Source organism: Urocitellus parryii, chromosome 6 (assembly GCF_045843805.1).
Source record: "Urocitellus parryii isolate mUroPar1 chromosome 6, mUroPar1.hap1, whole genome shotgun sequence".
NCBI classification, from domain to species: Eukaryota; Metazoa; Chordata; class Mammalia; order Rodentia; family Sciuridae; genus Urocitellus; species Urocitellus parryii.
This window is the reverse complement of record NC_135536.1, coordinates 24,736,333-24,763,467: the sequence shown is the minus strand read 5'-3', so window position 1 is coordinate 24,763,467 and position 27,135 is coordinate 24,736,333. Positions and strand designations below refer to the sequence as shown.

At 38.2% G+C, this 27,135-nt stretch overlaps 1 protein-coding gene across 11 annotated transcripts in view; it reads left to right on the top strand.

The window, feature by feature from the left end:
- Nrxn3 (neurexin 3) overlaps positions 1-27,135 on the top strand; it is a 1,484,695-nt gene that overhangs the window by 672,601 nt on the left and 784,959 nt on the right. For 7 of the 11 annotated variants that reach the window (XM_077800321.1, XM_077800323.1, XM_077800324.1 and 4 more), the window contains 4 exons: positions 1,200-1,581; positions 2,390-2,580; positions 3,350-3,523; positions 19,439-19,558. In XM_077800321.1, coding sequence (XP_077656447.1) covers positions 1,200-1,581; positions 2,390-2,580; positions 3,350-3,523; positions 19,439-19,558 — 867 coding nt within the window. Of the gene's footprint in view, positions 1-1,199; positions 1,582-2,389; positions 2,581-3,349; positions 3,524-7,679; positions 7,707-19,438; positions 19,559-27,135 lie in introns of all 11 variants that reach the window. The other 4 variants (XM_077800320.1, XM_077800322.1, XM_077800319.1 and 1 more) reach the window with 1 other exon arrangement.

Genomic DNA, 27,135 nt, shown 5'->3' with positions numbered 1-27,135 from the left:
TTCTCAGAGTGCAGTTTTTAAAAACACAGATTAGCAAGGCTATGAACATAGTTGTAGGTCCTTTCCTTCAACCCCATGCAAGTTGGTTGTGACTGACCCTCTCATACTCTAGCCCCAGTCCTAATGCCTGTATGAACAGCTATAGCCAAGTTGACATCAGGAGCTTATTTCAGTTGTTTTAAAACATGTGACTGCATGTTGCTCTGGGGTTGTGTTTCCTCCAGGCAGGCCCAATCCCAGTGGCTGCTGCAAGGCCACTGGGAACTCCATGCTTTGAACAAGCCTCGCTTGAAGCAGGCCTTTCATCAATATGCTTACAAAAGCTCTGGAGTGCATGATCACTGTGCTGGTTTGGATTGTTCCTAATCTAGTCCTCTGCAAGGTGGTTCAGCCTAGATCAGCCACATAAGCATCATCTTGAACTTTGCTAGAAATGTAGATTCTCAAGTGTCAACTAGGACTTTTGAGCTAATAAATTCTGAGCGTGGGGCCTAAGCCTTCAGATAATTCTGGTGTATATCAACATTTGATGATCACATTTTTAGTCCTTAGACTAAAAAAAAAAAAAAGTTTGTGATTGGGTGATAAAACATAAGGAATAGTCTAATCAGGATAGTTTGAGTAGGGTCACCTTCATTTATTCCATCCATACAGTTTAAGAGCAAAAGGTAGTTTCCCAAAGGAAAATTAGGTGTTATTGCTAGAAAATAATAAGTTGATGGGCAGATAAAACCAACTGATGTTCTAAAGCAGAAATTTTTCTACAAGTACTAGGTGGTGGATTATTATAGCAAGAAATATTTGGTAGTATCTTTGATAAGAGCTAGGGCAGCAAAGACCTTTCTTCTTATCCTGAACATTGGTATGCAATCATTTTCTTGAACACAGAGAACTCATAGTTTTAGCCTGTAATTGGGTTCCCCTTAATCTCACATTCTTCTGTTTATGACAAACCATTCTGAACAGATATTTGGGCATTTGGATGCAGGACATAGGACTTGGGCTGAGTCAGAGCTCAGCTCTTTGCTTGGCACCAAATCAGGTATATCCTATAATGATTATCTTGTTTTCTTGAACCGAATCAAGGAAATCGAACCATTTGCATTCCATCAAGTTTCAAGTTACACTAAAAGATATAGTAAGGATTCTGTGACAGAACATAACTCTTCCTATTTGTACCTCATATCTGGTTTTCATAGGTACGATGGTGGGAGACCACACTCGCTTGGAGTTCCATAATATTGAAACTGGTATCATGACAGAGAAACGATACATCTCCGTTGTCCCCTCTAGTTTCATTGGGCACCTGCAGAGCCTCATGTTTAATGGCTTGCTCTACATTGACTTGTGCAAAAATGGTGACATTGATTACTGTGAGCTGAAGGCTCGTTTTGGACTGAGGAACATCATCGCTGACCCTGTCACCTTTAAGACCAAGAGCAGCTACCTGAGCCTTGCCACCCTCCAGGCCTACACCTCCATGCACCTCTTCTTCCAGTTCAAGACCACCTCGGCCGATGGCTTCATTCTCTTCAACAGCGGTGATGGCAATGACTTCATTGCAGTTGAGCTAGTCAAGGGGTAAGATATGGGGCACCCGATGGTTTATGCTGGATATCTTTGCACAAGCCCCACATAAAATACAGACATAAAAAAAAATCCTGTTCATTCCATTCTTTTACCTCTGTTCTTTTCATGTTATAGCGTCCTCTTTGATTACAAGGAGTCACAAAATGATTCAGGAAGGAAAAGAGATTCATAACGCTATTTAAGATTTTCCATTTTTTGGTAGGGAATGTCATAGCTACTTACTCTGAAATATAGTCCTTTAAAACTATGGGGGAAAAAGCTTATTTTTGCAGAAGAGGACTCAGGCATGTTTTTCATCCATCTCTTGAGTAATACTAACTGTAATCACCAACTATATGCCTAGAAATGAAGTACAGATATTTGCAACCCAACCATCAGCTCATATATAAATTATTTTTAAAAGCTGCCCTTTCTTTAAGACATTTTACTACCACACGTTGGGAAATAGTAAAAAAAAATCAAAATCAGAACCAGATCCTTGACTAACAGAATGAAGTGTTGCCCCAGAGTTTTATAGTGAACCACCTGTGCTACTTCTTGGCTCTAAATAGTATTATTACTAGTTAGTATTACATGACATTATTCTAGATAGTATTACATAACAGTGTTAAAAAAAGTAGCTTCTATGAGAATGGAACAAGAACCAAGTATAATAGAGTAGTAACTAACCCTTCTTATAAACTATGCTTTAATGATTGTCACATTATACCAGTTTAGCTTGGGAGACTCAAAGCCCCCTGCACATTGCTCGTAGTGCAGCAGGGAATTGCTAGTCATCGGTGGTGATTGTTCCTCACAGGTACATACACTACGTTTTTGATCTCGGAAATGGCCCCAATGTGATCAAAGGTAACAGTGATCGCCCCCTGAATGACAACCAGTGGCACAACGTCGTCATCACTCGGGACAACAGTAACACCCACAGCCTGAAGGTGGACACCAAGGTGGTTACACAAGTTATCAATGGTGCCAAAAATCTGGATTTGAAAGGTAAACCTTGTCGATAAGTTTATCCTTCTTGGAGCATTTCTTACAATAGAAGCCCTGTTTCCAGAGGCAAACTCCAGGTTAGGCATGCCACCTATTTTTTGAGACATTGTGCATTTCCTAGCTAAGCAATGTTGAATTACACCATAATGCAACTGAGCCTTGTCTTTGTATAGACCCCACTTCAAACAATGGTCCCTTTCTTATGATCTCAGGAATGTCTTGTGGCAGGTACTGAGGAGATGGTCAATGTCAACATGTGAGAGGGTCCATAATAAAAAAGAAGAAACATAGTCTTTCAGCTGAGTCATTTTCTGCCTAGATGACATTGGTAAATTTTTTCTTAGCTGTAGTCAGCTTACGTATATTAATTTTTGTAAAATGAGGATGATGATTTTTACTCCCTTTATGGGTCATTAGGAGCTTTGATGACTGTTGGTAGAGCCCTTCAGCATATTGTTGGTTATAAGCACCGAAAAAAAATGTTTTGTTGAAAATATAGTTCATCTTTACTTGACCGTATCATGGGGACAGTGCCTACTTCCAAGGATTGATTTGATGATTAAAATCTGTATATAAAATGCATGGCATATAAGAAATGCTGGTTTCTTCTCTTGACAGTTTAGAGATTCTGGTAATTATTTGGTTTTCATCTGGTCCTGTCCAGATTGCGTTCCACAGATACCCCATAGTCTGAAACGCTTGGGGGAACTGCTCACATGGCTACCATATCCTTTACTCAGTCTCTTTTGCTACCTACCGTCCCATCTAGGCGACCTCTACATGGCTGGCCTGGCCCAAGGCATGTACAGCAACCTCCCAAAGCTTGTGGCCTCTCGGGATGGCTTCCAGGGCTGTCTGGCATCTGTGGACTTGAACGGGCGGCTGCCGGACCTCATCAATGATGCCCTCCACCGCAGCGGACAGATCGAGCGCGGCTGTGAAGGTACCAGCTTTCCTTTGAAGCTCCAGCCTTGTGACAAGCACCAAGCCTCTCTGCTACCTCTGCCAATGCCTCTTTCCTCAATCGACCAGTCCTCTCTCATCCCATTTGCCACCTGACATTGCACTGCCAGCATTGCCCTGTTGTCCCCGGCTGAGTATGTCAGGACATGTGCCACAGGCTCCAGGAGTATGTGTTGGCAGATGTCCCCCAGGATCACATACTTGCCCACAGAGAACCTTCCCTGGCATTGACATCAGGCTTCTTCCAATTTGTGCCTTTGCTTCCTAAATGGCTGAAAAGGGCATCAAAGACTTTTACTTATATTTTAATGCTTGATCAGGGACAGACTTTACGTAGGTATAAAACATCAATAAAATGCTTCCTCTTTTGGCTAATATGGACCGCATGTTTGAACATAAATGCAACCGGAGATAGGAAAATGATGTCAAAATGCCATGATAATGGAAGGGAACTAATATTTATTGAGTGCTTGCTAGAAATCAGGCATTGTTAGGCAGCCTCTTATTGTGGAATCGTGGAACACAGTGGGCTTTGGTGTTGGAAAGACCTACATCCAGGTCCGGGTAGTAGCTCCTGTTTACTGAGTGCCATTCAGCAAATTACTGAACCGCTTTGAGCTACATCTTCCTTCCTTATTTTTTTCCTGTAAAATGAGACCACCAAACTCGCCTTGAAAGATAATATAAATAAATCTGAGTGAGGAAAATGCCTGATCCATAGTAGACACTTGATAAACATGGGATTATTGTTTACAAAATATTATCTCATGCAAGGAATATAATAACAACCACATACCCACCTTCTGCAGCACAACAAACCATGCTCAGCCTGTTTCTAAAGATGATCCCCTCTCTTTTGAGACGTTAGCTGAATTTTACAAGTCTTTCTGAATCCAAGTTCTTTACAATTAACGCAATCTGATCTTAGTCAGCAGAGGGCAGCAGTGATCACATTTGGGGTTCCCTAGCAGCCTTGGTTTGGCAGAAAAGGTGACTGACTACACACCTAATTGCCAGGCAAAGAGCTTGCTTGACCAGTCACCAAGATCCATGTGTTCCTTCCTCTGGTTGAGCCTCATGGTCCTTTGTGCAGAGAATTATGTTTTCTTGTACTCCTTTCTTAATTTACTGGTGTTAAATGGGTTCATTCATTTCCTGTGTTCAACGTCATCCATCTCTCCTGTTGTTAATCAGCTTTCATTTGAGTCCACTCACCACCTTACAGCACATTTTTGTCAAAGCTTCTCATCAGCTTCTCATTCTGACTTTATATTTATGCAAGTTGTTTCCCTTCGCCTAAGAGTCAGCTGCCTGTGTTGCACTAGTGAGAGACCCATCATCCCTACATCCCTACAACCTACTCCAAGTTTCTTTAGCCAGAAACTTTTTCTAAATGCTATTGTCCACATTTGGAGTGTGTGTGTATGTGTGTGTGTGTGTGTGTGTGTGTGTGTGTAGGAGGGGCAGGAGGTTCAGAATCACTAAGTTCTTAAAGCAGTCACTTATGTGTTCTCCTAGAAATGCAGAATTTCATTCATCTAAAATTTTTTTTTAAATCCTCCTGGCCTGTTTGTAATTTTTCAAGTGTTAAAGGATAATCCTGGAATAGATGCAGCATTTGGAATTAAATTGAGTATCTTAGTTTAGAAGATTGTGAAATGACCATATCTCTAATTATCCTGGAATTATTAATCATATCAAGTTAAGTCCTAAAAGCACATATTAAAAAGCATAAGGCACTCACTATTTAAATGCTATATTATACCATCGCTTCTTCAACATGAAATGTTAAGAGGAATCATTCATTGTATTCTAAAGTAATGTTGCCCAATAGAATCATAACACAAGTCACACATGTGGTTTTAAATTTCCCAGGTAGCTACATTTTTTAAGAGGTGTTAAATAACTGGTAAAATAATTTTAATTTTATATGATAGACCCAATATATACAAAATATTATTTAAACATGTAATTAATATAAATTTATTAGGAGATTCTTAGATTTTTTTCTTCAATAGATTATGAGTCTCACATTCATTTCTGTGATATTAATCCTGCAAAATTGTGCATTTTATATCTACAGCACACCTCAGCTCAAAATGCACATGTTTAAAGGGTTCTGCAGCTGCCTGTGTCTCTGGCTGCTGCATTGGAAGCACAGTTCTATTCAATATAAGAATTGGGATGCGGAGGAATAAAGCTATAGTAGTAGATTAAAAGAATGTCTGAGCTACCTTTTATAAAATGTGTAGTGTAAGGGGGAGTGGATCCCACTTAAGAGAGCCTCAAGAGAAGCAATGGGAGTGTTAGCAGAAAGAGATGATCCATGGCACTGGGGAGATGTTCTTGCCCAACCTGAAGCTCCATGTGTAGTTCAGCGTGACTCATCACATGCATTATAGTGTGTGCAGAGCTTCCTCTAAGTACTGGTGATTGTTCCCCGCCGGATATTGTGACTTGATGGCTCTCCCATCCTAATCGATGGCAAAGCCCACGGGCCTAATCATGCTGCACTCTATTGCCATGGAGATAATGACGGTGGTTCCCCGTGGAGCATTGTGACTGCCCTACTGGGTGGGACGGAGTGGAGGACGAGTGCAAGGGAAGGAGGCTCTTGTTTATTGTACACAGATGACTTCCATAATGAGCCTAAGTGGCCAGAAAAATGGCCCCAAAGTGGGTTAAGGCATAAATTACTGTCATTGAAAGTTTCCACCATTGTGAATAAGCCCTCATAAAAGGTCCCAAGAGCTTTTTAGGGTTCTGTGGAAATGAGGTTGTGGAAGATAGTGGGGAGGAAAATGAAGGGCCTTGAACCTTGGAGAGACTGCTGTGCAAGGTGTCATCTCCTTCTGACTCTTTTGTACACAGTGTGTGCCTTTGGGGGTGAGGCAGGAAAGAACACATTTCTCACTGGTCATTTCTGCATATAGAATAGAAAACAGGTGGCAGAGAAGGTTTCCTTAGTCAGAACTAAGACCTGAATCTCTTTAAGATGGAGAATGTGCTTTTTTTTTTTCATACATTTAGGGTCCACAGAGCAGGATACATCCTATGTTCCTGTTAAAGTCATTGACAATGACATTTCAAGATCTATGAGTGGTAAAGATAGTATTTCCCAATTATATCTGACCCACAGCAACAGAGCAAATAAAAGACAAAAGAGTCCAAAATCATTTAAAAAGCTTATTATTCCAATATCCTTTGGCTCTCTATTTTTGTAGAAAGAAAGAACCATTTGAATCAGGTTTTGATTTATGTCTATAATATATGCAGTATGTAAAATTTAGAAATTAAGTACTTTTCCTAGCCAACATCTAGCTGTGACTTTAGACCTATCTGTTTGGTCAAAGATTTCTTAAAATAATACCCCAGTTAATTCTTGGCCGGTACATGTCTCTTTGCATCTTGAGGTGAATTTTGCTATTGAGACTCAGGCCTTACTGTCTAGAAATGCTAATCCACAATTGCAGATGGTAATCATTTGAGAGAAACACACATGCATTGTTTGAAGACTCGCATGAATAAATAAATAAAAAGGACACTGGTTTGGTGCCTTTTTGCCCACAAACATTTGGGTTTGACTCTATTCTTATAATTTGAAAAAATTGAGCTCTAGTGGCATTCCCAAATAAATCACATTGATAGAAATGCTCAATTCTGGTGCCATGTTTCATGGTGACATTGGCAAGAGGGTGCCGGGGGGTGATTCCCAAGTGACTCTTACCTGCTCAAGTCCTGAGCATTCAGAATTATTTTTGTGGGCTCTGTCTGTGCACACGTGTCTTTCAGTCTGGCTACCCTTGTTTCTGGACCATATACACCTTGGGGCTTGCTGTGCAAATGTGTGAAGCCTCCCTGTGCCCATCGCTTGTGCTTTGTGAAGTTCACTTCTTTCCTGCCCCTGCTCTGCTGACTTGGCTCTGAGGAGGCCTGCTCTGCCCCTGGTCTGCGCGTCCCCTCGTCCCCTTGTCTGTGCTGTCTCTGGTGAACCTGTAGAGCATCTCCATGTCTTGTCTGAGTGATGTTGGTTATGCAAACTGCGTTTTCGTTTCTGTAATGTGACCCTGGTTTATTCTACCTCTTACTAACCTCTGGTTATTGTTTTCGCTTTTTCTGTTCTTTTGCTAACAAAGTTGCGTTGACCAAAGCTGACCTGCAAGGTAGAGAAGGCTCTTATTCCCATTACCACTTTGGACTGAAAGCTGCCCCGTGTAACCCCTGGTATCTCGGCTTTAGAGGGCTTCAAGCTGTCACACCTCTTAGACAGCTGCTATGGTGGGGAGGGGGCTGAAACCAGTGTTCTTCTAAAAGGGTGACTGAAACCCTGCATCAGTGCATGAAAAATAACCATACAGAGGAGATCTCAGGGGAATAAGAACATGATTTCATTCCGGGGGTGGGGAACCAAAGAGGTTTGACAGCATCCTATAGCTGTGACTATCCACGAACACATTCACCCTTTCCGGAAATGGTTAACACCTCTTGGTGATTACCATGGAGAGATTGGCCCCTTTTAATCTATTTGCCATAGTCAGAAGGCAGAACTTTGAATGAGGAAAAAAAAAAAAAGGCCACTTGAGTTCTTCATTTATTATTCTCTAGGTCAGGAAGGTCACTTCCTAGAGCAGCGCATTTAACTGCTTGGGCCTTATGAAAGAGCGTATCATTTAACTCATTTTATAAAGAAATAGTTTTAGGCATTTGGGAGATATTAATGTCATTAAAGAATTCCAGAGGTTTATATTTCCTATTGGGGATTTTCATTAAGCATTTTAATTTCCTGTGTTGTGATCTAAGGGAAAAAGCACTCTTGGGAGAAAAAGAGGATCTGTCAGTTTTATTCTGAATACCCTATAAAATTCCTGCATGTGCGATATCGGTGAATATCTGCTGCAGAAGCTGCTTTTTCCTACCATTCAAAGAGGAACCTTATAAAATCCAAACTACCTACTGGTCCTGTCGTGTCCGGCTTCTTTGACTCAGAATAGCAAGGGAGGAACAGGCATGTGGGTATCTTGTGGCTGATTCTTAAGCAGGGAACTGAGCTTCCGAAGGCCTCTGCAGAGTTTGCAATCAGCAGAATTTCTTTGAAGTGGCTAAGGCAGAGGTAGCTTTAAAAAAGTGACTTTTCATCTAAAAGATCATTTACTTAGCCGTGACTGACTTGTGACATGACATATAGGCAACCAGCGCAGGCATCTCTCGGGAGGATATCCACTAATAAGGCCTCACTCTAGTCATTGACCATATGTGATGCTTTTTTTCTTTACCTCTTCTTGGATTCACATATATTCTGACATATATTAAAATTGATGGAAATAAAAAGAACATACAGTGGATTAATGCTTTGAAGTCTAAGGAAGCTTTACAATAACATTCAATTACAAAGTCTATAAGACCATTTTGGGTAATACTGTAAAAGTGTTGTGTTCAATTGTCAAAATGTTCCAGTACATTCTACTCTGTAATTGGAGGGGAGGAGAAAGGAGCAGGATTTTCTCTACAATGTTAGGCATTCCTAGACTTTTGAAACTCCTTAGGATGAGATTTAGTAGCTAAAACTGGATATATATATATATATATATATATATATATATATATATATATATATCTCCTCCTCAACTTTATTGTTCTTCAGGGTAATAATGACATGGATTTTGAATTTCCAGAACACAGCACAGGGGTCCACATAGGGAGTGGCAAAATAATGTTCAAGCTTCCATCAAAAGGAAAAATGATTCGTAGCAATCATAGAAAGAAGTGATTGATCTCCATGTCGTTTATAAATTGCTTACCAAAATGCAAATACAGATTTGCGGATAGGAGATGGTTTGGAGTATCTTAACTTCCTCTCTGTAGGAGCTGTTTGTCAATAGTATGAGTTTCAAGTTATTATTCCATTGACACTATCTTTCTTCCATTCCCATAATGACTTGAGATTCTGTTTGTGGCAGGAGATGATATTCTTTGTAATTATTTTGGATCATCTCACTCTTTCCCTGTATAATGGCAAATGAGAATTTGAATGAAAATGCTTTCGCTTTTTATTTTCCTGACATTGGGGTCTAGACCATTACTCAGCAGCTGCCTTTTTTCAGCTATAACCTTTGGGCATAGATAGTACTGATTACCATGAAGTCTGAGGAGCAGTAAAAACATATGATAAAGAAGTAAGGTAGTCTTAAGATATAGAGGCAAATGTGTTCAGAATGAAATATAACAAGGAGCTACTGGAAGTGGTATCCTGAATCTAGATGGATCAATAGTCTCTTGTTACTGTGTTGTTGGGTAGGGTTTTTTTTTTCTTTAAATTTTTAAACTTCTCCAGTGATTATGTGGTTTACTTTAACAGCAGAGTGGCAGGTACTCCTGGGTATCAGGTACTTAGCTAGATACTATGGATGCAGATGAGCTGCATATGACATCAGTCTTTACAGAGATCAGCCAATAATTACACTGCAGAGAGAAGACTCCTGTTCTGGAGATACGCATCCTGCCATTTGAGGATGGCTGAGGATGTCTGGACAGTGGGGTGCGGCAGGTTCCTCATATATTCTCAGGGAAATTTGGGCTGAAGAACAAATGTGTTTTAGATACATAAGCAAAGGAAGCTCATTGGAGGTGAAGTAATACACATGTGAAGATGTGAGAGAAGGTGAAACTGGAACAGTCAGCTGGAGACAGGTATAAACAGACTTTTCATGCCAGAAGTTGGGCTTATTCTGAGGATGCCATAGGGGGACAGAGATTTGGGTCAGATTTTCATTTTATCAAGGATCCTCTGCCATCAAGAAGGAGAACAGATAAGAAGAACAGGAACTGAAAGCATGGAGCACAGTCACCAGGGAAGCCCTAGAGTTAAAACAGAGAGAAGAGATACGGCCCAGAGTTCCCTTACATTCCTTGCCAAGGAGGAAAACAAGTCTCCTTCTTAGATGGAAGCTTCAAGAATGTAGAATGAAAATGAGCTGTTTCTCCTGCTTGCCGCACTCTCCCGTGCTGCACTGTTATTCTAGTTGATAACAGAGAGAGACAGATAATATGACAAAAGCTGTTAATGAAGAATCTTTTTTTTGACATATCATACATTTGAATCAGATGGGATATAATTGCTCATTTTTCTGAGTATACAGGTTGCAGAATCACATTGGTCATGCAGTCACATATATGTACACACAGTAATAATAATATCTGTTTCATTCTACTGATTCTTAAGGACTGTCCTAGTTTCAGGCAGGATGGCACTTCACTATATTAGGTGAGGTTGTGGGAGCTCTCAATGGTACTCACTTGGGACCCTGGGAGATGCTATAGTGCTGAAAGATGCTGTCTCTATCAGAATTCTTTGTACAGAAAGGCAATTTCTACAGAATGTTCAGTAGTAACTTTCTAATTCTTTTTGGTTTTGCAAGATGGGTACTCCTGGAGATGAATAGTCTGTCTAGATGTGTTTCCATATTCAAAAGGAGATGCAAAACTGTAAAAGAAGCATGATGTTACACATGTTGGGAGTTAGGTAAATGACATAAAGGATGAGACATCAAAGAATAACTCTTGATTTGGTTAGGTGATCAATCAGAAAGTCGTCTCCTCATTTTTCATTATAACTCCCCTAAGTGGCTTTATTTCTAGAGTTGAATGATTCTATTCAAGAAATGTAAGTTGCCCCTTATGCCCAAATGGTAAGTAGGCAGGTGGGGGATCCAGGGTTGATTGACTCTGGGGTCAAATGATGGCCGTTTTTAGAAAGTCAATGTATGGGGCTTTAATGCCTTAAGAACCTGAAGATTCTTTTAAGACCTTTTTGGATGAGCATTGGCTTCAGCCATTAGGAGGTAGAGGGAATTTTAATTCTGCAGCTTTCTTTATTGTGAGAAATGCAGTTAGTTCTGCACCTCATTTTCTCCAAATCCAAGGGCTGAGTCACATTCTCCATTGTATCTTATGTAATGAATTGTAGTGCTTGACATAACAGAAACCAGCACTCAAAAGTGGTTTGCCCTATGGGAAACAATATGAGGGAGAGGAATTAAACTTAATGTCCCACAGTAGCTCTTGCCTTTGTCCCTTTACATTGCATGACTGAGGTTTACTTCAATAGAACTGTGCAGATATGGCTCATTACCTTCCTGTGTCTTGTTCTGGGACTCCTCAGCAACTCTGCCCTAACTTAAGTGGGAGCAGGAAACCTGATGTTCCTTGCCAACAGATCTAATAATACCCTTGACCAAGAGGCTGCTTGGTATGGGCATGTGCTGAGGACTGGGTAGGTTGTATCTGCATCTTATTTGGGTATCTTGTCACTTTCTCCATGATTTTGCATGGCAGATGCAGTAATCTCCATTTCCTGGAGGATTTTATAAGCTTTGCATATGTCATCTAACTTAATGCTCACACCAGTGAGATGATGATGATATGTATCTCTATCATTAAAAAAATGGGGAAACCAAGGTCAAGAGAAGCTAGGAAAAGGTCCTGTTGCTAATAAATGATAAAACTGGATTTAAAAACCCATAATTGCTCCTCCAGGTCATACTATGATTGTGGATTTTCCTTTTTCCAAAGCAAAAACGATATATAGCTGATCAGAAAGTCTCTAAGAGGGTTCTCAACTCTGATTTTATGAGAGAAAGTTTCTGTATCAATATTGTTTCAATAATTTCTAGGTGGTATTTTCACAATGTTCATTTAAGTATTTAAAGGAACCTTCTTTGAAACCCTTTATCTCTCTCTCTTTTTTTAATATATCCTTGATTGCCCCAATAGACTATTACATCAGTGCTAAGACAAAACAAAAGGAAAAGTTGATAATGAGTTTACATTTTCTAAAACACATTGACCTATGAGAGCTCTCCCATGGTTTTAAAACAAGGAGTGATTTTATTATTGGGCCTTTATGATCTAGAGAGCCCTAGTAGTAAGAGATGGATATAGGATGGAAGTAAGATGGATCAAGCAAACAAACTTTAAGATATAAAACTCCATACGAAAGCCCTCACTGGGTCAGCATTCACTCCTACTTCTCCTCTGTCATGGAAATACTCCCAGGTAAGTCGCTGTACTTCTAAGGTGCAATTATACTTTGCAGTTTATTAACTTTTGAGGTTAGTGCTGTGCTGGAGTGGCACCAGCATAATGATTTTCAGGAACTGTCCAAGCCAGTTCACAGAAGGAACATGTGATAGTTTGAAATTTGCAGTAGTGGGAGAATTTTATACTAGTAAAACCAACATGTGCAAATAAGGAATTTTTTTTTTCTGGAGTGCTGTTTTTTGTTTGTTTGTTTGTTTTTCATTTTAAATGTATACTACTGAACAAATGTTACCAGGGATAAAGACTTCATGATAACCTCTGGGTTTTAGCCAGTTCCTGTTTCTGTCTTCACCTGTTTTATACCCAGCATTCACATTGCGAGAGGGCTCCAAGAGATTGCAGAAAAGTGAGGTCTTATTGAAACTGCCAGTAATGTTAGATCTTACCATTCATCTTCATTCCTCATCTTAGTTATTTGACTTTCAATTTTGAACTACCGTTTGAGAAGAGGAAGCCATACGCTGCTGAACATGCCTGATAAGAGGAGTTTGGTGTCTTGCTGAACACTGACATGGCATGGGTTCTGTCTTCAAGACAAAAAAGCTGGTGCTGGTGTAGCATTATTTATGCATTTTGAACTGGAGCATTTGAGGCACAGGTTTGGTTAAGTCTTCCTTGGGAAATAACAGAGGAAAGATACACAGAGATTGGTGTCCTGTGCTTTAGGCAGTATAAATAATAAAAGATAGCCTGTCAATTTTTTGATTTTTCTAGAACATGAAAAGGGGCTGACTGAACCAGTTTTCATGTCCTGCAGAGGTGGATTTGAGCAGTACCAGATACGAAATGACAGTATAGGACAGTTCTTAAAGGGAAAACCAGTTCCAGATTCAAGACTGATGGGAAATATGTTGTAGCCATTAGATTATTATCTGAAAAAAGAAAAGGAAAAGAAACAAGACAAAATTTTATGTTTTCCAGTGAAGTGAATAAAGAACAGGGAGTTAGAAACCAAAGTGCTAACCTGTTGACAACTTGTTCGTATTTTCAGGGACAGTTTGGCTGCCTTGTCACTTTCTCCAGTAAATGAAGTCACCATTGAAAAGATGGTGAGAAAATCAAGAGGAAACGTGCTCTGTTTGTGAGCAATGGTTGCATATCAAAGGCAGAAATAATGTTCAGTGTTCCTGCACAGAGGGCTTTCCTAAGGCTTAAGTGCAGTTTCAAGCTGCCAATAAAAATGATAGAAAAGACTTTGTAAATATGTAATTCCAAAAGCATGTGTTACCTTAGAACTTCCAGAACTTTAGGTTGGTTTGGAAGAGTGTTTTAGAAAAAGTATCATTATTTGATCTTTAGGATGTCTGTTATGCTTATAAACATGGGCATTTGATGCAGATTTCTGTTTGAATAATTGGAAAAAAATATGTCTTCCCATCCATTTTAATTGAATCCTAAATTGAAATGGCATTTGAAAATTTCCTTGTAAAAACTTCCAAATTCTTATATTGAATATCATCTCTTTCTAGTTTATAGGTTAGAAATGCCTTATTTAAATTGCTTTGGTTGATCCAATGGTACCACACATGTAACCTTGTACTTCCCATCTGATTTACCCACATCCATAAGAGATTAAGGGATGGGATGTAGAATTAGCAAGCTTGAGTTTGGGACCTCACTTTGCCACTTTTACTTTCTAGAGAGTGTTCTAGAGCCTAACCTACACGTTCATCCATTCAATACACAGTTCTTACATACTACTGCTGGGTTTGGGGACAAAAGGGAGTCTGTGTCTTAATATCTGGTGGGATGGAATGTGCCTAATCATTTGATCCAAGGAGGAAATGTAGTTAATGAAACACTGCCCTCTTACCTCATTCTGAATGATGTGTTGTTCCGAGTAAAAGATGGCTCATATGACATGATATTGATAAATAAAGGGGTAAATTGTTTGGCAACTCAGTTTGCTTTGAGTCTTATAAGAAAAGAAAAAGACATTTTTTCATTTCTCCCTCTCTCTTTCTGTTCCTTCCTTTGCTTCTTGTATTCATTCATTCATTCAGTTGTATCTCTGAGCCCTCACCCTATATCAAACACTATGTTAGAAATTAGAGATATAAAGGTGAACAAGACAGATCAGACTTCACCCTTCAAGAGGCTCACATTCCACTAGGATGTGACAGAAGGAAGTTAATGTTACTGGAATAAAGCAGACATACTGGCTAATGGAATAGCATAAAGAGCCCAGAAATAAGCCCATGAATTTATGGTCAATTGCTTTTTGACAAAAGTTACAAGAACACACAATGGAGAAATGATAGTCTTTTCAATAAATAGTGTTAGTGAAACTGGACAGCCAAGACGGGAAGAAAGAATAAAGCTGGATTCTTACACCATATATAAAAATCTACTCTAAATTGACTAAAGGTTTGAGCCTAAGACCTGAAACTATAAAAGTACTAGAAGAAAACAAGGGTAAAGTGCTTCATAGCATTTGTCTGGGCAAATGTTTCTTGGATATGACTCCAAAAGCACAGCCAACAAAAGCAAAAATTAACCAATAGGATTGCACCAAACCAAGAATCTTCTGCATAGGAAAGGAAGCAGTAAACAGAGTGAACAGACGACCCACTGAATAACTGCAAAACGTATCTCAGATAAGGGGCTAATATTCAAAATAAATAAGGAACTCAACCAATTAAATAGAAAACAAAAACAAAGAATACAACCAAAAAATGGGTAAAATACCTAATTAAAAGTCCTCAAAACAAGACATGAAAATGGTCAACAGATAAATAAAAAATGTTTATCATCAATAATCATCACAGAAATCAAACTAAAACCACAAGGAGATACCATCTCATCCCATTGCAATGGCTATGATCAAAAACTAAAAGAGAAATGTTGGTAAGAGGGTGGAGGAAAGGAAACCCTTATATACTGTTGTTGAGGATGTAAGTGAGTGCAGCCAATATGGAAAACAGTGGGGAAGTTCCTTAGAAAACTGAAAATAGAATTGGTATATGATCAAGCGATCTCACTACTGGGTATATTTCCAAAGGAATTCCTTACATCAAAGAGACATCTGCATCCTCATATTCATTGCAGCATTATTTACAATACCTAAGTAATGGAAGCAACCTAGATGTCATCATTTGATGAATGGAGAGAGAAAATGTAGTATGTATACACAGTGGAATACAAGCCTGCCTTTTAAAAAGTGTGAGACTCTGGGACTGTCACCAAAAAAATGAATTTGTAGAAATAGAATAGAACAGATTGATATTTGCCAGAGGCTGGGTGGAAGGGGAAAAGGTAGATGTTGATCATACGATGTAAAATTTCATGCAAGAGAACTAAGATTTAGTGATCTATTGCACAGATCGGTGACTGCAATAATTTATAATGCTTTGTGTATTTTAAAATCACTAAAAAAGTGGCTTTTAAATATTTTTACCACAAAAAAAACACGTATTTGAGTTGATAAAGTTGTTGGTTAGCTTGAATTAATCAGTCCACATCACTGATTATAAATATATATCATTATTGATATGATTGGTATTGTTAACATATATCAAAACATTACATTGTACCTCATAGATACAAATAATTTTGGCTTGTCAATTAACAAAAATAATAAATTTAATTATAATTCATGTAATTGTTATGAATTAAATAGGAAAACATGTCAAAGAGTAAGTAATACTAATGGGGACTTCTTTAATAGAATAATTTAAGAAAGCTGAAACTTGAAGAATAAGAATGAACTGGTCATTTGGAAATCTGGAGAATGGACATATCAAGCCATGGGTCTGGCAAGAGCAATGGAACTTGAAGACAGGGTCAGGTTCCAAGTAATGGAGAAGTGGTTGGTCCTGGGATGTAGCATGTGCCCCACCATGTAGAGGCCTTTGTTGCAACTCAGATTTCTAATCCCAGCCTCAGTCAGGAGGCCTGGGTGGGGCCTGAACATGTGCTCTTGTCACAAGCTTCCAGGTGATGTAGATGTGGTAACCCCTGAGCACCAATGTGCTAGAGAGGAACCAAAATGAGAAAGGGTTGACAGTGTGCTATGAGCTGGGAGCAGGTAGTAACAAGCAAGGCAGGGACCTATGACCACAAGCTTCAAAGAGGTATGTGGTTAATCCCAGAATGACAAGAAGTCATTGAAGGTCCTGATCATCCCCATGATATCCTTCTTGTTCTCGGGTGGTTACAGTACAGTCAGTCTTGGAGGATTGTCTGAATCTCTATGTTGTCCACCCCTGAGTATATCTGGGAACAAATTTGGAGGAATTTGGAAATAACCTATCATTCCCTCTATATTTGATTTCTGACCAATCTTTGACAAATGATAAAGACTTGCTTCTGCTTCTACATTTAGGTTTTGGAAGTATGACATAAGGGCTATCAGGGATGGCTACAGTTCTGATCAGCCACACATGAACTGAAACACTTGTCTCTGATTCTGCACAGTTCACTTAGTGCAGAAAGATCTAAGCAAAGCATATTACATGATTTCTAAGAGCAAACTGCAAACTTTTGGTGATAAACAGTAAAAACATGAAACAATTAGAGGATTATCTAAGCAGAGGATGGTGCAATGTGTAATAAAGGGCTAAATTGAACATTATCATATGCAAAACTTAATGATGCAGATAATAAGTGCTGTGACCATTAAGAAGGGGGAGTTTGAAGTTACTTGGGAATGTTTTTTTTCTGGGGCAGGTGCTTAGGCTGGTTCTTAGAAAATGGTTCAAATATGGCAGTTAGAGGGGAGGGAAGAGGTTTGGAAAAGCCTTTGTCTTCAATCAACATGCAAAGAATTGCTGTGCCTCCCTGAAGTTTTTGCTGCTCTGCTGCCTTTCAAGGGAAAGTTTTCCATGTGTTTCTAATTCTTGAGTACAATTGAATTACCAGTCCATTGTCCGGTGAGAGCTGTTTGGTCAGGGAGCCCTGTGGGCTTCTCAGAAGCTTTTATCCTTTGAAAGAAGCTGTCCTGATTTGCCATTGTTAATGAAACTTGTATGACACAATGCTTGAGTTTAAGGCCCACTGAGAACATGACCGTGTTCTTCCTTTCATCTCTACATGGGGGAACCACATGGCAAATAGAAGCTGCAGAAACCCAGCAGCAGTGTTGTTCCCCTAGTGGTAGTAATTGTCCTGAACTTTCTTATGTCATATCCTAATAGCTTTGTCTTCTGACTGATGGCCTATACAGCTTCCACCCTTCATGAATAAATACAAAATGTTTTGCCACCCAGAAGGTGAACCCTTTGTAGTCCTGTATCTCTTTTGAGCATGCATCCTTAGGATCCCACATGATTACATTTTAATATTCTGTCCCTGTGCAAGGCTTAGCTTGAAGATTGCTAACTATGCAGTTATTGCAATGTATATATATATTTTAAACTCTGCTAAGTGCTTTTATGTATTAGTTCCTGACTAATACATTTGATGAGTCAAGGGGCTCACCTCCTTGGCTGAGGCTTTCTGGGAAATCCACGGAGTTATCCCACATATTAAGATATTTTCGATTAGGGTAGATATTTCCAAAGGAATGGGTTTATTTTGAATCCCAAAGTTAAAGCAGAAATTGGTATTTAAAAAAAGAGAATGATTGAAGAGAGGTGCCAAATGGACCTAAGGGGGATTTTAATGGCAATCTACAGGGTAGAGAAAGCCAAAACTTTTTTTTCTCCCATCAGTAAGATTCAGAGAATGCTTCCAGAATAAGTATATTTATTTATAAGTTATGTATATGTACTATTATGCTTATACATTATTAGCATGCAAAAGACACAGAAAATTGAAATAATAAAGAATTGAAAATTAGCACAAGATTTAATATTTTATTCCTATATGCAAATGATTCTCTTTTGCATCCTCTGGTGAATGCACACTCCATTTAAGAGGACACACTTCTCAAATACCAAAGTAGCGGCATGGAGTAGTATAATGGTTCTCAAATTTTAGGTTGTGTCAGAATTTCCTGGAAGCTTATGAAAACAGTTTTCTGTCTCTGCCTCAAAGTTTCTAATTCAATAGGGAAGGGGCTCAAGAACTTGCATTTCTAACAAATTCCCAGGTGATGTGTCCTGAGGACTAAATCTTGAGAACCACTGTGTAGTTAAGAGTTTGGTCTCAAAGTCAGTTTCCTAAGTTGGACAGAGAGCAGCATTCTTGAAAAAAATATGTGGCCTTGGGAAAATTATTTTCTCTCTGAATTTTTTTTTAATCTGTAGAATGAAGGCAATCATAATTATACTCCTCTTAGAGTCACTAGAGATCTTAATGAGGTAATGTAGATAAATTGCATAGCACTCAGTGCAGATCACCTACAAAACAACAAGCTGCATTAGGTTCTCTCTCCTCCTTTTCCTCCTCCTCATTATCACTATCATCATCATGAACACCTTTCTAATGCCACTAAGTAGAGTTAGGGACTTTGAGTTGCAGGATAAAAATGTTGTGCCTTTTTTCACTACAATTATGAAAGTGCATTTTTCCACCTCAGCATTATGCATAAAGACCATGCTCTAAGAGAGACATCTTTTGAGTTGAATGGTAGAGATGAAGCTCTTTTGCAAAGTCTGCCTAATGGAGAACAGTGTGTTCAGCCCTCTCCCTTCTATGTGTAATTGTTGATAGTTTGTGGCTAAGTGTGTATTTCTGTCATCTTTCGTATATACCAAATTCTTGTTGCATGTAATTCAGTTGACAATTTTGGTGGTTGTGATTTTGAATGTTTGGGGGGCATGAGAATGGTAAGTTCAGGTGAGTTCTTTGGAATTTGACTAATGTTTAATGTTGCTTCTCTCTCTTCTCCCTTCTTCCTCTTCTTGTTCGTTGCTAGGACCCAGTACCACCTGCCAGGAAGATTCCTGTGCCAACCAGGGGGTTTGCATGCAGCAGTGGGAAGGCTTCACCTGCGACTGCTCCATGACGTCCTATTCTGGAAACCAGTGCAATGATCGTGAGTACAATCTTTTCTTACTGGGAAATTTTTCAAGAGGTTCAGAGGTTTGGAGAAACCTTAAGAGACAATGCATAAAGAAATAGCTTTGCTAAAGGACTCATAAATAATTCTCTCCTCTAGAAACGTGGAAAACGAACAACAACTGTTCTCATGGGAAGAGCAAGGGAGACATTTCTTGCTCAATGCTGGCTGTTCTCCTGTATTCTTCCCCTCTGCTTTTCCTTTAGGTTTCAATACTTGTGACTGAGAAGCAAAGGAACAATTAAGGGCATATGGTTATGTAAGGGGTTCAAATCTCCATGAATTAAGTCATCTGGATAACATTTTTGAGACCCTCTCCATTTGCATTGCCTAGAATTTGGAGGATATTTAAGAATGATAGTTGTTTTCTCAAAAATTCTTAAGTTAGAGGACTTCTTAAGGCCTCCTAAATGAAGAAGACTTACAGAGGTTTTTTTTTTTTTCTATTTAGAAACTTTTGTAGCATTTTGGGAGTGTCTTTCAAATGTTAAGACAGAAATTTCTACTAGCTAAACTTATTGGTATCTTTGTTTATATATACATCACTATTCTGTTTGTATTTCTATTTGTGAGTGTGTTCCAGGTATTTACCTGTGTTTTTGTGGAAGAGAGTCTGGTGATGATTATTCTTGCACATTAGTGATGCTTTGGGTGCATCTGTTGATTTAGTCTTGAGAGGATTGATTTCATGGGGGTGATTCTAGCTCTGATGATGGAGAGACTTCAGTGCTGTGGGAATCTATAACCTGAGTCTCTATTTCCTTCTCACATTATTTTCCTATCATGGTTATTTTAAAGACAAGCAAACACAATTTGTTGAAGACTCCTGGGTCCTGCTGATTTTCTAAATGCAGACGTCATGGTAGATATTTTGTCTTTCATTCCAAACTCATTTGACTTCTTCATTTTGTAAAAAGGCTGCATGATGTTATTAGAGCAAGTAAGGAAGTTAGAGAATAGTGTGTCCACATGGGAGCAAGTGCCAATTACAATGCGATGTCTCTCATGTGTATTTTTTTCCCTTGATCTTTAATTCTCAACTTTTTTTTTGTATGTGTGTAGGTGTCTCTTGTAGTTCTAGTTTCCATTTTCCTCAGTAGTTTTTCACTCCATATGTTCTTTCATTCTCTTAAGATACATTAAAAAGAAACAAATGGGGAAACTGGCAGTCTAGAAAGAAAACTATGTGATATCCATTCATCTAAATATAAGCATATGCCTCCATATCTGTCATGCAAATGGTACAATGCCCGCAGAAGGGGTTGGCATCAGATTGCTCTTGCCAAGTAGCTTGGTGTTACTGAAAATCTCGTTTCCATATTTATGACTCAGAAATACTGTTCCACTCTGAAACAGGCAATTATGGACCAATCCAGGTTACCCGGGGACTCATGCTATATGCTCTTTCCTTTCCCTCCAATTTGTCTGCATGAGACTTGCTAGGAAGGCATTTTCCCTCTAACTGGTGACATAATACTTCTTTATCCTCACAAGGTTGTTCCTTATCACACATACACCCCATTGTGGGTAAAAAAAAATGGTCAGGAAGAGACTCTGCACACACAAAAAAGCAGAAAGGTAAGTCACCAACTGCAGTAAATGTGCACAATCTTCAGAAGGTAAGTATGTATTTTTCTATTATCGACAAGCTCCTCTGTCACTCAGAACCAGGTGTTTTCAGGTAAAATTCGACCAGTGTTCTTCCCAGCTTTCAGTGATGACTTCTGATTTTTGTCAAGAGCAGATTGTGTCTCCATTGAGGATGTGGACTACTGCATTATCTGACTCTGGCAATTTTTTGGTATAAAATGAAGTTCTTGGATGAGGATTGGAAAAATGTCAGCTTTCCATTGTGACACTAGCTTCTCATGCTTCAAAAATATCAGATATCCAGGCTTAGAGCAATGCATTTTGGACTTTATTCTCTAAGCAATGTAGACAGGTCTTCTGTTTTGTAACAGCACAAAATGCTATCAGAATCTGCTTACTTGATCCTCTCCTGGAGAGTATGCCAGGGCTTCTGTTATTGGATGGTGATCACTGAAATGAAGGAAGTACATTTTAATTTCTAGAATGTAATAAATTTATAGAATTCAGATATGTAGGAAGTGACTATCAAGTTAAGATATGAATTTTTAACAAAAATCAACTAGATATACTTAAATGATAGGCTATTTAAAATTGTTACAATGGCTGGTCCCTATATATGATTGGCATTCAAGGTATTTGGAGGGAGCTTCTCCTTGGGAACTAGCATCAAAGCCACTTCATTCCACATAGAATATCAGTCTCACTACTTTACATCATAGATTATTATTTTCTATATTGACCTTTAGCATTGTAATTTGATATTTCATCTCACACATATCTTCAAAATAAAGTTACTTCTCTAATATTCTGTGCATTCAACTATACTAATAAGTTCTTGGTAGTTTAGTCTGCATAAGGGATCAAGTATTAATCTTCAGCATCACTAGCAGAGTTGAACAGGCTCATGCTTAGCATTAGAAAAAGCATAAGGGTAATTATATATAAAGGAGAAGGGATGAAATCAGTTCATGGAAGGGAACAGGGAGCAAGGAGAAAGGATCCTCAATAGAGAGGGTCAGGGACTGACTCTTATGTGGAAGTAGTGCCATAGAGCCCACTAATGATTGCTTTGATACCCTACATGCCTTAAGTGGCTTTCCTTTTACTAAGTAACACACGCACGTCATGACATAGTAAGCAGAATGCCATCAATGGAATCTAGTCTTGACTTCATTCTTGAAAAGAAATATTTGGAGAACATTGCATATATATAAAATAAGAAGGATTTCATAAAATGTCATAAGACCATCTGAATTGGTTAAGATGAAATCTAATGCAAAGACATTTTTTTGGAAAAAAAAAGTTTTGAATCTCTCATTATCTATGAAGCCATTTCTCAGGGAAGCAGACTGACTCTCAAATAAAGGAAATGAAAACATGTCAGTTTATTACCGCGCATCCAAGAATAGAAACTTGTCCAATAGGGGAATGACTAGGTTTTGTATTTTCAGAATAGCTATTTATTTCATCATGTGTAAAAAAAAAATGTTAATTGCACCTGGTGTAACTTGTAAGACTCTGAAGAAGTGCATGGGCATTTTAGAGTCTCCCTCACTTACTCTGGTGTTGGTTTGATCACTCGTGACTTTTGCTTTTTTCTTGCTTATCAAAGCTAGAGTTTGCTTGATAATTTTAAGATGCTATCCCATAGATGGTGTCTCCAGAAGAAGCAGGTATCTTTTAAGACTTCATTTCGTTTAGTATGAGTAAGCCACAGATGACTTTCTCTTCATTCCATTTTATTCTATCATTCTTTGTGTGAGTAGGTTGGGTTGATGGATTCTGCCAGGTGGATTTCAAGTTCACCCTTATGAAGCTGTGATGGTTTGGAAGGTGTGACACACATTCTCGGGAGCCGATCACTTTGTGTAACAGTGACTCACTTGTGTGGGTTAGAAAATAAATATCATCTGATGCGAAACCTAAGTATAATTGACTTACTAATAGCTTTACATATTTTAGATATGATTGTCCACCCTTTTATGTAATGGTAAAATCATGAGGAGTTTCTTTTTTGTGAGGTTAACTTTTAGGGGTGTCTTGATACTACCATGGACTTCATCATCCCAGAGGAAATTTTGAGTTAACATAGGTCCCAATAACATCTATGGAAGGACACGTAAGTTACATTCTCCAATGGTAATTTTCAGTTCTTCTGAAAAATTCAAAACAAAGGGTCTAGCTTCTCCGTGGGTGAGCACTACCTGAAAGCCAACCTAATGGTGTGTGTGTGGGGGGGGCTAACTTTGAAGAACAACAAAACAAATGGAACTTTATAAGAGTTATTATGAGGATATTCTTTCTGGATATCAGATTCTTATTGGTATTTTAAACCGGGACTGAGAACTGTAGAAATTCCATATTATGGTACCCACCATCAGAAGAAGCCAGAATCTCTTCTCCATGCTGTGCAACAATGCCACTCTCACTGGCAGCCTGTTGTTGAGTTCTTCTTTCCACAGTATTGAAAAGTATTGCACAAAATCCTTCTGTGCTGCATGCATCCACACATACCCAAAGTGTTATCCCTTTTTTAGGGACTTTCTGAAAATATGAGTTTTAAACAACACATAATGATCCAATAAGAGAGCTTATCCTAAACTATTCATGACAACGGCTCTGAGTTGCCTATAATTTGCTGATCTCATTATTGCTTTTGTGTTTGGGAGAAGCACATGTCTACAGGGATGGCCGATGGCACATGAATGCTTAACACATGTCAGGTTTCTGTGTTTATGAGTCCAGTGTTGATTTTGGCTTTGTTGAATGAGGATGAGGGAATATATGTGGGTCCTTGGACCACCATCAGCAGACAGCTATCCTGTGCTACCTTGCTAGTAGTGCATTGCAGGCTACATGTTGGAGAAATTGCTGGGCTCACACTGGCATGTGATAATAGATGTTCTTTGCTTGCAACAAATCAATAGCAAGCAGCTGTGGATTGTGCAGATAGTGGAGTGTGAAGCACCTTTTCAGACAGTTTTCTACTGGAGTGGCTGTTAAGCTGCACTGTTGGCTATTGATTGGCCTTTTTCTTTTTATTTATTGTGTGGGTTTATTTATTTTCTTAATGTAGGTTGGCGTATTGATTAAATCTGTTAAAAACACACTTCCCATTCAGGCTTCAGAAAAAAAAATAAGCAAGATATGCATTACTTAGTGTACAAATGAGGAGGCAGATGTATGTATGCTAATTCTGTCTCTTGGTTCCATATATGAAGAAAAGCATTCTGCTATTATAATATGTTCACATTTTGGGTCAATTATTTATTCCTCACCTCTGTTTTCAGGTTCTGTTCATCCAGCAAACAGGTGCTATTTGAGTTGACTTGTAAGGTAGTTGTTTGTGGCTGAGAACATCCTCTATTATTTATTCACTCACTAGATATTTCTTATTTGTAGATATGATCATGAATAAGATATGCTTCTGTTCTCAAAAAACGTTATGGTATAATGGGGGAGGACACATATGGAGGTGTTTCAACAGAAATATGAGCAGTAGAGAGTGAAGAGTCATAACGGGGAGTAACAGCAGCTGTCCCTGGGGTTGAAGCACCAGGAAGAAGCACAGCTGCTCTTAGGACAGTTTCCATTGAAGAATGATCCTTGAAAAGTTTGTAAGTACCTTCTGAGCAAATATGAAACAGAAGAGGTTTGGAGAGGAAAGGTTGTACTCTAGCAAGTAAGCAGAGAGAAATATGTTTCAGCCACTGTTACATTCTTGCACCTTTCCTCCAGTTATTTATATAGTTAGGATCTTTAAACTTTGTACTTTGATTTATTTGGTTTAACTATACATGCATTTAAAAATATGTATTTTTTTAAATTATTGGTTTCCTAATCTCCTTTAGTAGAATGCATATCAAAATGCTCAGGTCTTGGGGTGAAATCCCTCTTCCCCAACATTAAATCCATCACTATCCTGGGTGGAAGCCTAACAGAACTCAAATCTTGATTAATTCATTGATTTATTGGTGATCTTGGAAATTTATTTATATTGAACCAACATTTTAATATATATCTTATTAAATTATAAAGGCTATTCTAAGCATAGTCACTCATTTAATTGGCTTTAGAATCAAAGTGATTTAAATGCCAGGCCTAATTCTTTATAACACTGTGATACTGAATTTATTCACTTAGCCTCTTGAAACTTTGGTGTAACACACAGAAGATAATAGGTACTTAATAATTAGGTGTGGTGGTAATTTTTATTTTTAGCAATAATATTTGACATTCATTGAATCCTTACCATGTTCTTGAGACTATACTAGGGCATTCATAAAGATGTTTTGATCCCTTTAAACATCTCTAAATCTCTAAGAAATATGACATTACTATGGTCATGCTATTAACAATGAGAAAACCTAGGTCCCAGGGACTAGCTAAGTGAGGACTTGGGTCCAGTCTATCTTATATGCAGGTCCACATTCTTATTAGCTTTGCTAATTTTTAGTCATTATGAGAAATAATAAAAGTTTAATATCTGAATTAATTATTAGACCAGGGTGCTTAATTCCAGGCAGGCAAGCCCTGATACCCAACCAAATTATGTAAGACATAGGATTGGTTCTTGATCATTAATTCTTGTGGAATTCTGAACATTAAGCAATTCTGTCTTAATACTCCGGTAAGGCCATTTTGAATCAGAATACATTTAATTATAGAATTAGAATATCCACCTTTATTTCTGACTGTGTTTTCATTCTCTGTGGACCCAGATAATCTGATTTCCATGTGTTTATATTATTGTGACTCTAATATTTATCATGGACAAGTATCGTGGATGAAAAGACTGATGTGAAGAAAGAGGGTCTATGTTCAAATCTCTCACTGGCCCTCTTTCTCCACACCAGGATAGAGTTAAGTGACTCTATCACTTAAAATCTGTTACCTTGGGCAAATTAATTAATTCCTCTGTGCCTCTAAAATGCAGATATTTATAGGTCCTATCTGGTAAGCGTGTTGTAAAGATAAATTGCATCTGTAATTGTGAAGTTTAAGACATGGTACATTACCCCCTGTGGAACTGTTGGCTGCTCTTCAATATGATTTTTAAAAAGTTAAAAACATGACTCAGACAACCCTAATTTTTATAAAGTTAAAAACAATGCTTATATAAATATAGAATGAGTGTGTGTTAAATTTATATAATTACTTACCAAGGGAAACAACAAGATGGTAAAAATGTAAATAAGATAGCAAATGAATATTTGAAGAACTAGATATTTATGGGCACTTAAAAATTATTAGAATACAAATTCTGGTTAGATATAAAACTAGTGCATGTTTCAAAGAGCATGAACCTCTTAGCCTTTGATATTGTCTTTCTGTTGAACATATATAGTACTGAAAAAATATCTATGGATCATCTTGCAGATAGTAAATATTAGTGTTGAACAACAACAACCTCCCATAGATTTAAATATTTCTTGAGTGTGTCTGTGAAAAAATGTCTTATATGACATTAAAAGGGCACATGGTTATTCTTCTCAACTCTTAGTTCTAAGTTATGGGTGATTTTTATTTAGAATGTTACCATCTATTCAGTTTCAAGTCCTTTTTTTACCTCGATTTTCTCTTTTATGCAATTATCTTTTACTTTTAACTACTTAACTATGCACTAAAGACTATGCTGAATTCATTGTCATTGTGTCATTTAACCCTCACAACGACCCCCCAAAATAGGTACTCTTGTGATATCAGAAGGGAGAATAGATACATGGACGAGTCAAGTGATTTGCTAAATGTAATAAAACTATCAGGTCGGGGGATGAAGGTTCAGAGTAATATTTGGCTGCAACTGTGGGATCTTGACTGTCTGAGGTCAGGATTCTGATGAAGCTTCATCTGAAAAATCCAGGTATTTAGGGCCACATTACCACAAAACTTAATTACCTTTATTGGCACTGTAATTTCTGGTGTGTATGCTGTTATTTGGGTGAGGTGCTATATGTAGTTTT